This window comes from Anguilla anguilla, chromosome 18 (assembly GCF_013347855.1).
Source record: "Anguilla anguilla isolate fAngAng1 chromosome 18, fAngAng1.pri, whole genome shotgun sequence".
NCBI lineage: Eukaryota > Metazoa > Chordata > Actinopteri > Anguilliformes > Anguillidae > Anguilla > Anguilla anguilla.
Window position 1 is genome coordinate 28,349,076 of NC_049218.1, and position 12,500 is coordinate 28,361,575.

At 49.7% G+C, this 12,500-nt stretch overlaps 1 protein-coding gene across 9 annotated transcripts in view; it reads right to left on the bottom strand.

Annotated features, from left to right (window-relative positions):
* LOC118217999 (regulating synaptic membrane exocytosis protein 1-like) overlaps positions 1–12,500 on the bottom strand; it is a 107,903-nt gene that overhangs the window by 22,686 nt on the left and 72,717 nt on the right. For 5 of the 9 annotated variants that reach the window (XM_035400287.1, XM_035400289.1, XM_035400286.1 and 2 more), the window contains 7 exons: positions 12,078–12,164; positions 10,277–10,339; positions 6,553–6,648; positions 4,565–4,639; positions 3,203–3,274; positions 1,949–2,014; positions 117–229 (listed from right to left, as the gene is read on the bottom strand). In XM_035400287.1, the coding sequence (XP_035256178.1) occupies positions 117–229; positions 1,949–2,014; positions 3,203–3,274; positions 4,565–4,639; positions 6,553–6,648; positions 10,277–10,339; positions 12,078–12,164 (572 nt within the window). The remainder of the gene's footprint in view (positions 1–116; positions 230–1,948; positions 2,015–3,202; positions 3,275–4,564; positions 4,640–6,552; positions 6,649–10,276; positions 10,340–12,077; positions 12,165–12,500) is intronic. The other 4 variants (XM_035400294.1, XM_035400293.1, XM_035400291.1 and 1 more) reach the window with 3 other exon arrangements.

The following is a 12,500-nucleotide window of genomic DNA, read 5'->3' on the forward strand; positions in this document are numbered from 1 at the left end:
TACGCACACACACACACACTCTCACTCATACACGCACGCACACACACACACACACACACACACACATCCATGCGTACACACACACACATGCACACACACACACACGCACAGCGTACCTTGCTCTATGCTGCTGCTCTTTGTGGGGACCTGAGGGAGCTGCCGGCCCCTGCGGTTGTGGGCAGGAGTCCCTGTGGCAGAGGAGTTGGCGGGACTGCTGTGAGGGTGTGTCCTGAGGAACAGCACATATTCACCACATCAACACGCCATATCAGCACCTCACAAAACACTGCCTTCCCAGCACATCACTGCACACAGCGGCCGTGGGTCTCAGACAGGAAGGGAAAGAGTGGGGAAGAACGCAGGTTATTTTCAATAAGAGGAAACACACAGCAGCTCACCACACCACTTATTTACATATGTATACAAGTGCACCTATGCACAAACTGTGCACTGTGCAATGCAGCGCAGTATTCAGTGTGAACAACATGGTGTTCAATGTACGTAGGGCAGTGTTCAGTGTACACAGCGTAGTGTTCAGTGTGCATGGTGCAGTGTTCAGTGTGCACAGAGCAGTGTTCAGTGGGCACAGCACAGTGTACAGTGCATACAGTGCAGTGTTCAGTGTGCACAGCACAGTGTTCAGTGTGCACAGTGCCGTGTTCAGTGGGCACAGAGCAGTGTTCAGTGGGCACAGGGTAGTGTTCAGTGTGCACAGTGCAGTGTTCAGTGGGCACAGGGTAGTGTTCAGTGTGCACAGTGCAGTGTTCAGTGGGCACAGAGCAGTGTTCAGTGTGCACAGTGCAGTGTTCAGTGTGCACAGTGCAGTGTTCAGTGGGCACAGAGCAGTGTTCAGTGTGCACAGTGCAGTGTTCAGTGGGCACAGAGCAGTGTTCAGTGTGCATAGTGCAGTGTTCAGTGGGCACAGAGCAGTGTTCAGTGTGCACAGTGCAGTGTTCAGTGTGCACAGTGCAGTGTTCAGTGGGCACAGAGCAGTGTTCAGTGTGATCAGGGCAGTGTTCAGTGGGCACAGAGCAGTGTTCAGTGTGCACATTGCAGTTTAAAGACAGAAGCAGGGTGCTGGCAGCAGTGAGGTAGGGAGAGGCTGTTGCCGGTGGAGACGAGACAGGAAGCAGGGAAAGACACAGCTGATCTGTGAGCACCTGTCCGGCTGTGCGGAATCAGAGCAGGACGAGCTACGGCCCAGCAGGCCCAGAGGCCGCAAGGGCCCCCTCTTTCCCCTAGAGCCCCGCAAGACAGAGGTAGGCTGTATGCTGGAGAGACAGCCCACCAGGAAGGACAGGCAGAGCAGCATGCAAAACAGAAAGAGAAGGATCGCACTTCAAATATAAACAAATATAAAGGGAGTACTGTAGACAAGAGAAACCAGCTGACCAAAACACTGACACAGCGACAACATTCGGGAAAGAGAGAGGCACAGACAGATCCCCGGGGCTCAGTGCACACGAAGCGTCGTCAGCTAGCATACAGCACTGTACATCATCAGCACCGGTACATAACACGCTGCTTCAACATGACCAAAGCTGAAGAAAAAAGTAGCAAATCCTGGCTCTCAGAATTTGAACGGTTTTTACCACAGCACAACGGGGATCACGTGGTAATAAAATGTGTAGCCGCACATCCGTGGAGAGCAAAAGACAGTGACCTCCACTGGACAGTCCAGTGAAGCTGGCCAAATCCCCACCGCTAGGTACCGCACTCTCAGACACTCAACGCACAATCCCACAATCCCACACTCCGAACCGCAGCTTTGAGCAGAACTCAAACAGACACGCAATGGACCGCTGTGCAGTATGGAAGGAAACTGACGCGTCTGATAGACCTGTGACTGAGAGGATTAGCGTGCGCGAATCAAAGGCGGACGAGAGGCTGCGTGTGGAGGGGTGCGGGGTGAACACGGCTGGGGTGGCGTGAGCGCGGGCGGGCCTACCTGCCGCTGACAGGGCACTTCCTGCCCAGCGTGGGACAGCTGGACGCCTCCAGGCCTCGGGGCTGCCTGCACACGGGGACACATGAGCATAGCCGCAGGGGCACAGACCGAACAGCGAGGGATGGAAATGAGCGAATGCAGGAGCGGCCGGGTCAGAGCACACTTAACACTGTGTTCCTATCGCTCCTGCACACTGTGTTCCTAACGCTCCTGCACACTGTGTTCCTAACGTTCCTTCACACTGTGTTCCTAACGTTCCTGCACACTCAAAGTGTTCCTAACACTCCTGCACACTGTGTTCCTAACGCTCCTGCACACTCAATGTGTTCCTAATGCTCCTGCACACTCAATGTGTTCCTAACACTCCTGCACACTGTGTTCCTAAAGCTCCTGCACACTCAATGTGTTCCTAACGCTCCTGCACACTCAATGTGTTCCTAACGCTCCTGCACACTCAATGTGTTCCTAACACTCCTGCACACTCAATGTGTTCCTAACGCTCCTGCACACTCAATGTGTTCCTAACACTCCTGCACACTCAATGTGTTCCTAATGCTCCTGCACACTCAATGTGTTCCTAATGCTCCTGCACACTCAATGTGTTCCTATCGCTCCTGCACAGTGTTCCTAACGCTCCTGCACACTCAATGTGTTCCTAATGCTCCTGCACACTCACTGTGTTCCTAACGCACACTCAACGCTTGGCAATGCTCCGGGGAATTTCTCAGTGATAGAGCAGCGTTCAGGGCGATCGCAGGACCAGTGCTGCTGATCCACACAATGCATCGGAATAAGTACGGCTCAAAATAACAGATGCAAACAGTTCACAACAAAAATGTGAATAGAAGCTTCTCTCACTTTTTGGAGCAATTTTAAGAACAGATATAAATGTTACAAGAAGCTAACCAGTAGAAAAGATGCCCCTGGGGAAACAAAGTGTTAAAGTGCTTATTTGATTACTTTTATTACTATTCACTGCTTTGTGATTATCCATTTTTTTGTGTGCTAACTTGCAAAGCACACGGGATTGCAATTAATTGTATGGAAAGTTTTGGTTATTATTATTACTGGATGTAATAGCTGTCCTTGGTATGTACTGAACACGTGAGCACTCTAACAGTCAGGAGAGCTGATGTGATGGAGGCGGGTTGGTGTGTGAACAGTAAATGGTGGTCTGCATGGTTTTCGGGTCCAGGCCAGGGGTGTGTGAGTGTGGTCCACCCCTGCTGTCCCCCAGGGTGAGTCTCCATGTACCTCCGAGCCTCAGGACTGGCACTAAGGTGGTTCACCATCTCCTGTGTGGGGACAACAGGTTCCACCGTCCAGCTGCTCGGTGAACCGGGGCGCAGGTGGAGGTGAGTACACGGGTGGAGGGGAGGGGGGCGGGACAGACACAGACACAGGGGCGGTTACACACCAAGCGGGCGAAATGGAGGGGGGTACACACGGGACAGCGTGTCACCAGCACAAGTCCTCAGGGTGTCGTGCGGTCAGTGTGGCAGATGTGCGGCAGATGTGTGGCAGATGTGTGACAGATGTGTGGCAGATGTGTGGCAGATGTGTGGCAGATGTGTGGCAGATGTGTGGCAGATGTGTGGCAGATGTGTGGCAGATGTGTGACAGATGTGTGACAGATGTGTGGCAGATGTGTGGCAGATGTGTGACAGATGTGTGACAGATGTGTGGCAGATGTGTGACAGATGTGTGGCGTGTTTACGATGGACCTGCAAGAATGCAAGAATGGCCTCGGAATCAGGCCATAGTGAACTGGCCAGAATCGAATTTGAATTTTACAAAATGATTGCAGTTTGCATTGTGTCAAATGTGATAACATCCGTAAGTATGAAGTTATATGCAGTCATTGTGTAATGCAATGCTTATGGCAGTGTAATGTGAGCTTTCTGGCACATGATGTAGTTGACACACAAAATACTGAGGGAAACACTGAAGATGAGGACAGATGTCCAACCGGACTCTTATGTGGTGAAAGCAGTGTGGGGCACACGGCTAAGGGAGCGGCTTTACTGCCAGCTACAATCTAGCATCTGCACTCTAAAACGCGATGGGGTCGCACCAGAAATCCTGAAGGTTTTGGGAAAAAACCTCAAAGCTACCAATGGGCACTGAGCTTGATGAATTAAGATTTACTGAAACCATAACCAAACTTGAGCAATTTTATATTGATGTGAAATGAAAGAAAAACATCTTTCAGGAAACATGAGCAGAGCAGCCATTCGTTTTAGAGTGCATCACAGCATCTACGGCAACACAAGGTCAGGAGGCCACAGACTACGTACTGACAGAGATCTAGACTACAGGCTACTGGAGTGGAGAGGGGGTCAGTCCTGGGCTAGGGACCAGGGGAAGGTGGGGGTGCAGGTGGTCAGTCCCAGTCTGGGGACCAGGGGAAGGTGAGGGTGCAGGGTTGGGGGGAGAGGGGGTCAGTCCTGGGCTGGGGACCAGGGGAAGGTGGGGGTGCAGGTGGTCAGTCCCAGTCTGGGGACCAGGGGAAGGTGGGGGTGTAGGGTTGGGGGGAGAGGGGGTCAGTCCTGGGCTGGGGACCAGGGGAAGGTGGGGGTGCAGGGTTGTGGGGGCAGGGGGTCACTAGGGCAGTACCTGTCATCTTCGGGGGAGGCGTGCTGAATTAGTATCCTGGGGCTGGCGGGCCTGCGGGGGAGGGGCTGGAAGCACCTGAGCATGTCCCACAGCGCCCCGCCCCGAGCGGGGAGACAGGAGAGACAGGGTGAGAGAGGGCGGGGCCAGCCGCTCTGATAGGTGCACGGTACAGGGGGCGGAGTCTGATGCCAGGTAACCTGTCAGCCTGCGACCAGTGATCATCTGCCCCATTATTTCCTCTGGACAGAAAACTAAACCTAACCCTAAATTAGCAGACAAGTACAGTAGGGCCTTAAAGATATCAAATACAAGATGCACAAATAACATCTCCCTCCGAGGCTGTTTTATAGTTTACCATCTGACCAATTACACGGCATAAGAGTCACCAAACACTGAACACTGATTTTAACAGGAGATACAGGGTACCAACACTGACACTTATGGGAACACACAGGTTTGATGACTGGTATACGAACATTAACATATAAAAATAAATTCATGGACTTTGAGCACTACACTGCGAGCCTACTTTTTTCTTTTTTTTTTACAAAAAAGTAGTTTGGACAGGGAAACTATGTGTGTCTCATTAATCAAAAAAGGCTTTGGAACTGATTGTTTCCCCTCTGGGGAACAAGTAGACAGGATGCAGTAAATAAGACACCCTTTTATAAAGATAACTGAACCTTTTTGGAACACAGTTTCAAAAGATAAAATAGAGAGTAATATCATAAGCACATAAAAATAAGCACATCATTACACAGTTTCTGATGTGGTGGTCAGGGATGGTTATTCCGGCTGACCGGCTGAATTAGTTCTTTGAGTGCACACACACACGCACGCACACACGCATACACACACACACACACACACACGCACGCACACACGCATACACACACACACACACACACACGCACGCACACACGCATACACACACACACACACACACACGCACGCACACACGCATACACACACACACACACGCACACACACGCATGCATACACACACACACACGCACACACACACACACTCACGCACACACGCACGCACACACGCACGCACGCACGCACGCACGCACGCACGCACGCACACTCACACGCACGCACGCACGCACGCACACGCACACACACACACGCACACACGCACACATGCACGCACGCACGCACACGCACACACACACATGCACACACGTACGCACGCACACGCACGCACACACGCATGCACACACGTACGCACGCACACGCACGCACACACATACACTCGCACGCACACACTCACGCACGCACGCATGCGCACGCACGCATGCGCACACACACACACGCACACACACAAACACGCGCGCATACACACACACACTCACACACACATACAAGCACACTCACACACGCAACATACACAAACACACAAACACACACACTAACACACACGGCATACACACACACACACACATACACACACACACATGCATACACACACACTCACACGTGTGCATACACACACACACATACAAGCACTCACACACACACACTCACACACACAAATTCATACACACACACATACAAGCACACTCACGCACACACATGCATACACACACACACACCCTCGCATACACGCACACACACACACACATGCATACACACACACACTCAAACACACACACAAATAGCAATCAAAAACACACATGTACTCTCACACACGCAGTACATACGTGCACACGCACACACACATGCACAAACACACACACAGCGCACACACACTCAAACACACACACACACACACACACACAAAGCAATCAAATACACACACACACTCTTACACACACAGCACACACGTGCACATGCACACACACACACATGGCAAAAACTACGGTAAGCCTAATCTACTGACACACAAAATACACAATGCAGCTCTACACTCCGTCACATGGAATGTGTTTCTACTAAGCAGCAGCACACACCATAGTAAAAAAGGCAAAAACTCCTCTGTGTACCTTTCTGGCTCATCTGATTGGAAGCTAGTGTCTGCTTTCAAACAGGTGGTGCTAGCACTCTTAGCCCTGTCAAGGGCAGGCTGCAGATCACTAGCGCTATAATGGAGAAGGAGGAAGATGGAGAGAAACAACAGAAAACACAAAGAAAACAGCATGTTAGATATGAGACCATGAGGAGCTGGAACAAGAGTGCAGGCAGGCTCTCCAGGGGCTGCAGGAGAAAAGGAGAGGGAGCTGGGGGTGCATCGGGTGGGCTGGGGGGGGGGCATGTGCCTCGGGTGGGCTGGGGGGGGTTGGGTGGGGTGGGGGCGGGGCACTGTGCCTCGGGTGGGCTGGGGGGGGTTGGGTGGGTTGGGTTGGGTGGGGTGGGGGTGTGGTATTGGGGGAGCTGAGGGCAGGGTGAAATCGAGTCTGAGGTCCCTCTTTGTGGAGATTGAATGTGTAAGTGGATGGATATTGTATAAATTGGGGGCATTCAGTCTCGTGCGAAAAGGGCTGGTGAGGGTGCCAGTTGTTGTTGTAGCCCAATGCTAAGACACCTGATTCTACCGATTGATGTGTTGATTGAAGACCATGATTAGTTAACCAGTTGACTCAAGTGAGGTAATACTGGGCAAAAGCACAAACCACACCCACACTGGGCCTTTTCTGGATAAGACTGCCCAGCCCGGGTATACGAGCTGGGCTATGGTGAGGGGAGTGACAGGGGGAGGGGCTGTGTGTGGGGGGGGGGGGTGTGGCTTATCAGCTCTTACCTATTGGTGACCTCATCAGTGAACCTGAGCAGGAGTGTGAGGCTGCTGTCTGAGGACCTGCTGCTATTGGGCTTCAGCCTTGACTGGGTCGCTTGGCGTGCAGGGATGGTGGAGCTTCACACGCAGACGCACACGCAGATGAGCATGCACGCAAACACGCATACGCGTGCAGGCACGCAAACACGCATACGCATGCAGGCACGCAAACACGCATACGCACCAAAAGCAAATCAAAAACAAATCAAAGAACATAATCCCAAAATGATCCCAAGGAAGGGGAATGACAGAGGAAGGTGAACGGACACGTGTCTGTGGATAATTTTGGTTTGGGCTGGGAAAGGGCCCTTGGCCTAGACAAGCAGGCCAGTAAGGAAATGTGCTGTTTCTCAGTGCCAATGCTATTTCCCCCGATGCTGCCTTACAGGAAGAGCACAGAATGGTAATTTTGCCCTTTATTATCCACAGATCACCAATAATTTAGAGGGAAACTGTGTAGGTTTGCTGCACCATGCACACGTAAGCTAGTAGGTCTATCTTCAAAACATACATCAATATATCTTATAGTACCAAATTAGAGATTCGTGCCATCACTCTCTGCCAGGCCATTTACAGCATGAGCAATGCACACAAAGCTCAGCAGTAACTTTTACAATCTGCCATGGAAACCCCACAGAATCCTGGGATAGCTACAGAAGAAGCCTTGTTCTCTCAGTCGTCCTAAATGACTGTTGTTCTTAAAGTTGACCCGGGAGTCGGGACCCCAGTAGAGCACGCCTACATTAATCCTTAATCTAAGGTTTCAGAACACTTTTTAAAAGTGGGGCGACATAGCTCAGGAGATAAGACCGATTGACTGGCAGTCGGAGGATTGCCGGTTCAAACCCCACCCTGGGCGTGTCGAAGTGTCCTTGAGCAAGACACCTAACCCCTAACCCCTAACTGCTCTGGCGAATGAGAGGCATCAATTGTAAAGCGCTTTGGATAAAAGCGCTATATAAATGCAGTCCATTTACCATTTACCATTCATGAAAGTGAGGGATAACAGTGCACTGACGATGACAGTTTTCCTAAAAGCACACGCTAAAGACATGCTTGTGATGTTTTTAACCGGAGGAGCCACTGGTGCTAACCATAACAGGCCCTATGAAAACACACGCCACATATGTGCCAGGAGGCAGTGCAGTCAAATATCCTGTGAATACAAACCTATACAGTAACATATGATAGTTAGCCACATAGCTAGCTGGGTCCGCGTCGGGCTGCTCTAGGCCTTGGGACTATTCCCGCACACTGACCCATAGAGAGCTGGCACGTGTGCAGGGCGCAGAATCAAGCAAGGAAGACATGAAATGAAAAAGCACACAAACGAGCAGAGAGGCAGGTTGAGCATTCAGGGATACGCAGCGCAGCTCGGAAAGCCTGCGGGTTAGGACTGAGAGCTAATTACACAGAGGAGAGGAGCAGGAAGCAGGGTTTGTGAGCACGGTACGATGTTCCCACGTTACTGAATGACACCTGAAATTAGTGCTGGGAGAGTGAGGCTCCAAAAGCCCTGGGACGGGTGGAAATGCAGTGCATTTGTGCTCTTAGCCATTGCATTTCCTCATATGTACCAGTTTGAACCAATCAAAATAATGTGCTCTGTGATTCCAAACGCTGTGATTGGTTCAAATCGTGAGTGACAGACAGCTCGGGTCAGCGCTTGTTTGATCTCCATTTCCAGTTTCACAACAGATCATTCTCCCATCACTGCCTAGAGTTACACGTGAACCGTATCATCCAATAGGAGTCAAATAAACTGTGAGGGGGCATTTTAGGAAAGAATGAGGATGGAGATAGGGCATTGGGCATGGGTGGGGGTGGGGGGTCTGTTTCCTTGGCGACCTATGGCAACTTACCTGTATAAGTCCTTATGAATACCATTCACTAACAGGGGCATCTTAGGTGGCAGTGTTTTACTGTACCTAGATGAGCTCCTTGTGGTGTCAACAGAACAAGCATGCAAGAAAGGTGACATTTGAAAGGAAAATTAAAATGAAAAATAAAAAATAAATAAAATGTATTTAATACTAATTAATAACAGATTGTTCTGACGCACAACACTATAAGGATAGAACAGAAATCCCTTCATCGCCTCCCATTCATGTGGGCATACGCAGCCATTATAAATGCAGAATATGTCTGGGGGATTTGGACCTGTGTTACTCAGCGCAGTCATCCCACAGTATGAGTTACTCAAAGCATGAGCACATTCAGGCCAGAGGTGTCCATGAAATAAATGTGTCAAAACGTTCACTTCCTGTCGAAATGTGCACTTCCTGTTAAAATGTGCACTTCCTGTCAAAATGACATGTTGCACACGAGCCGTCATGTAGCACACACACGAGTCCGTCATGTAGCACACACACACACACACCCAAGCCTGTCATGTAGCACACACACACACACACACACACACACAAGCCTGTCATGTAGCACACACACACACACACACACACACACAAGCCTGTCATGTAGCACACACACACACACACACACACACGAGCCCGTCATGTAGCACACACACATATGAGCTCAGTGGGGCACGGGGTCAGGTGTTATTCTGAGGACTAAGCACTGTGACAGTCACCTATGTTTTGTAGTTGTCCAATGACCATAATATGCACTTTTAGTACGTTGCTTTGGATAAAAGCGTCTGCTAAATAAACGTAATGTAATGTAATGTCACAGAGGAGGGAGAACAGGCTACTTGAACGGAACGCTAATTTCAGCTGTTTGGAAGAACTCGGATCTGTGCAGCAAGCCTGAGAGAGAGAGGAAATACAGTTCCCCAGTGACATCATCACTCCCAGCTTTACCGCTGTCTCTGCACTCAGAGTCACAGAGCGAGCCGCGGTGGAGGGGATGCCATGACGCCTGTTATCAATGACAAACTGGCAGTAATGACAGGTGGAATGCGTGTGCGTTACCTTCTGGTGTGCAGGCTCTCCGCGCTCCTGCCTCGAATTGATCTGCGGGTCATGATGAACTCACTGTGTTACCATGGTGATGGATGGATGACGCGAGAGATTCGACAACCCGAGAGCAAAAGCAGGGCACATGGAAAGAACACGGAACACACGGGTGAGAGAGCGGAGAACACGGGAACAGAACCCAAAGACACCTGAGCACGGGCATGATCATGGCTTTAAGAGAACACAAGGTTCCGCCTAGCTGTGTGCACACTTACATTAGCAGTCAGTACCATCACATAATCAGATAAATGGAAGAGTTAGCCCTCTGGCTGCTATTAGAGGAAACACTTTTTCCCAAGAAAGGCCACTGTTCATTCAGTTCAGCAGTTTTCCCACAGCACAGCGAAACTGGAAACAACAGCGCCCCTAAGTGGTGAATATCAGCCAAACACAGAGCTGGAGATAAAATATATTTTACAAGATAAAGATCAGGCAGTATGCATGGAACCTGTTTAGGCTTTATCCACAAATGTGAGAAACCCTACAGACACAAATGGAATAAATTCAAATGGAAAAGAATAAAAAGCCTGAAGCCCCAGGAACAAAACTCCCACTGCAAATGTTACACAAAAATAATGGACTTGTACAGTGGTCAGCAAGGCAAGTTCAAAACAGACAAATATAGGAGAGTAGCCACACTGCTTGTTTGATCAAATTGTTCAGTGTGTGTCGAGTTTTTGCTGAATTAGTGATCAATTTTTAAAATCATAAGAATGGCCAACCAAAGTTATGTTTTTATTTATGAATTTATTTTTTATTTACTTTTACTTTTTTATTTTGTTTTCCATATCTCATGGTTTAAATCACCCATATCACACCAGGGGATGTGCTTTCTGGTTAGCTGTACCACCTTTTTTCGATAAATAAGGCAGTCCAAATCAAATCATGTTTGTACTAAGGCAAGAGCTACCATGACCACAGAACTGTTCTTGGTGCCAGTGGGTTATTGAATGAGGAGCACGCTCATCACATGACCATGAAGGCTTTCATGACATCACTAGTGCATGTAACCAATAGAAACATACACTATAAGACTGGGATACCTAAAGGTGACCAGCTTTCATCACAAAATAAGACATGAGTAGTGGCTCACATAGTGGGTGAAATAAGCCAGACTGAGGCAGTGTGTTTCCCCTGAACCAGCACAGACGCTAGTGCTACCTGGTGCCATTAAAGGCTGCACACACACACACACACACACACACATCTACTCGCAGCTGCAGGCTACCCCACTCCTAGCTTCTGATTTCCCTCCAAACTACTCTGAGCAGAGAGGGCGGGGCTACTCTGGGACTGACAGAGGAAAATAGCCAGGTGGCTAAATTAAGTGCAACGCATCACATGATTGACATGAATGCGTTTAACTGCACACTGCCCCTTATGAATAAATTAATGAAATAAAAGCAGACTGGTGCATCAGGGTGGTCCCACCATAGCCCTCAGTAAATAAACCTCAATGATGCAATACCAGGTCATGTGACTGTAGAAGAGTGCTGACCAATCCTGTTCCCTGGAGATCTACCATCCTGTAGGTCTTCATTTCAACCCTAATTTGGCACACCTGATTCTCATTAGCAAGACAACAAAATCTCTAGCTGTTGAATGAGGTGTGCTTTGGTAGGGCTGGAGAGAAAATTTACAGGAGGGTAGATCTCCAGGAACATCGTTGGTTACCGCTGTTGCAGAAGAAGAACCCCAACCAACCCCCCCCGCTCCCCGCCCCCCGCCCCCCGCCCCCCGCGCGGACTGACGGTACCTGTCCTCAGAGTACTCCCGCTCCTGTTGCCCCCGGTAACGAGTTGGGGACCGGGACTGCCGCCCATGGTGGATCTCATCCAGACTCCTGAAACAGACCCGGAAGAGTTTAAACAGTACATACATTTTTACTCTCTTACCACCGTATATTATTATTAAATTATACATACACATACATATTCATTCATCTATTGTGTGGTATTTATAATGCTTAATGTACAGTGAGAATGTAAGTTTTCCATGGTAGGTAAAATAAAGCTGGTCTGATGGAGGTGAGCTGTGGGTGAGGCTGTGATGGAGGTGAGCTGTGGGTGAGGCTGTGATGGAGGTGAGGCTGTGAGTTAGGCTGTGATGGAGGTGAGCTGTGGGTTAGGGTGTGATGGAGGTGAGGCTGTGGGTTAGGCTGAGATGGAGGTGAGCTGTG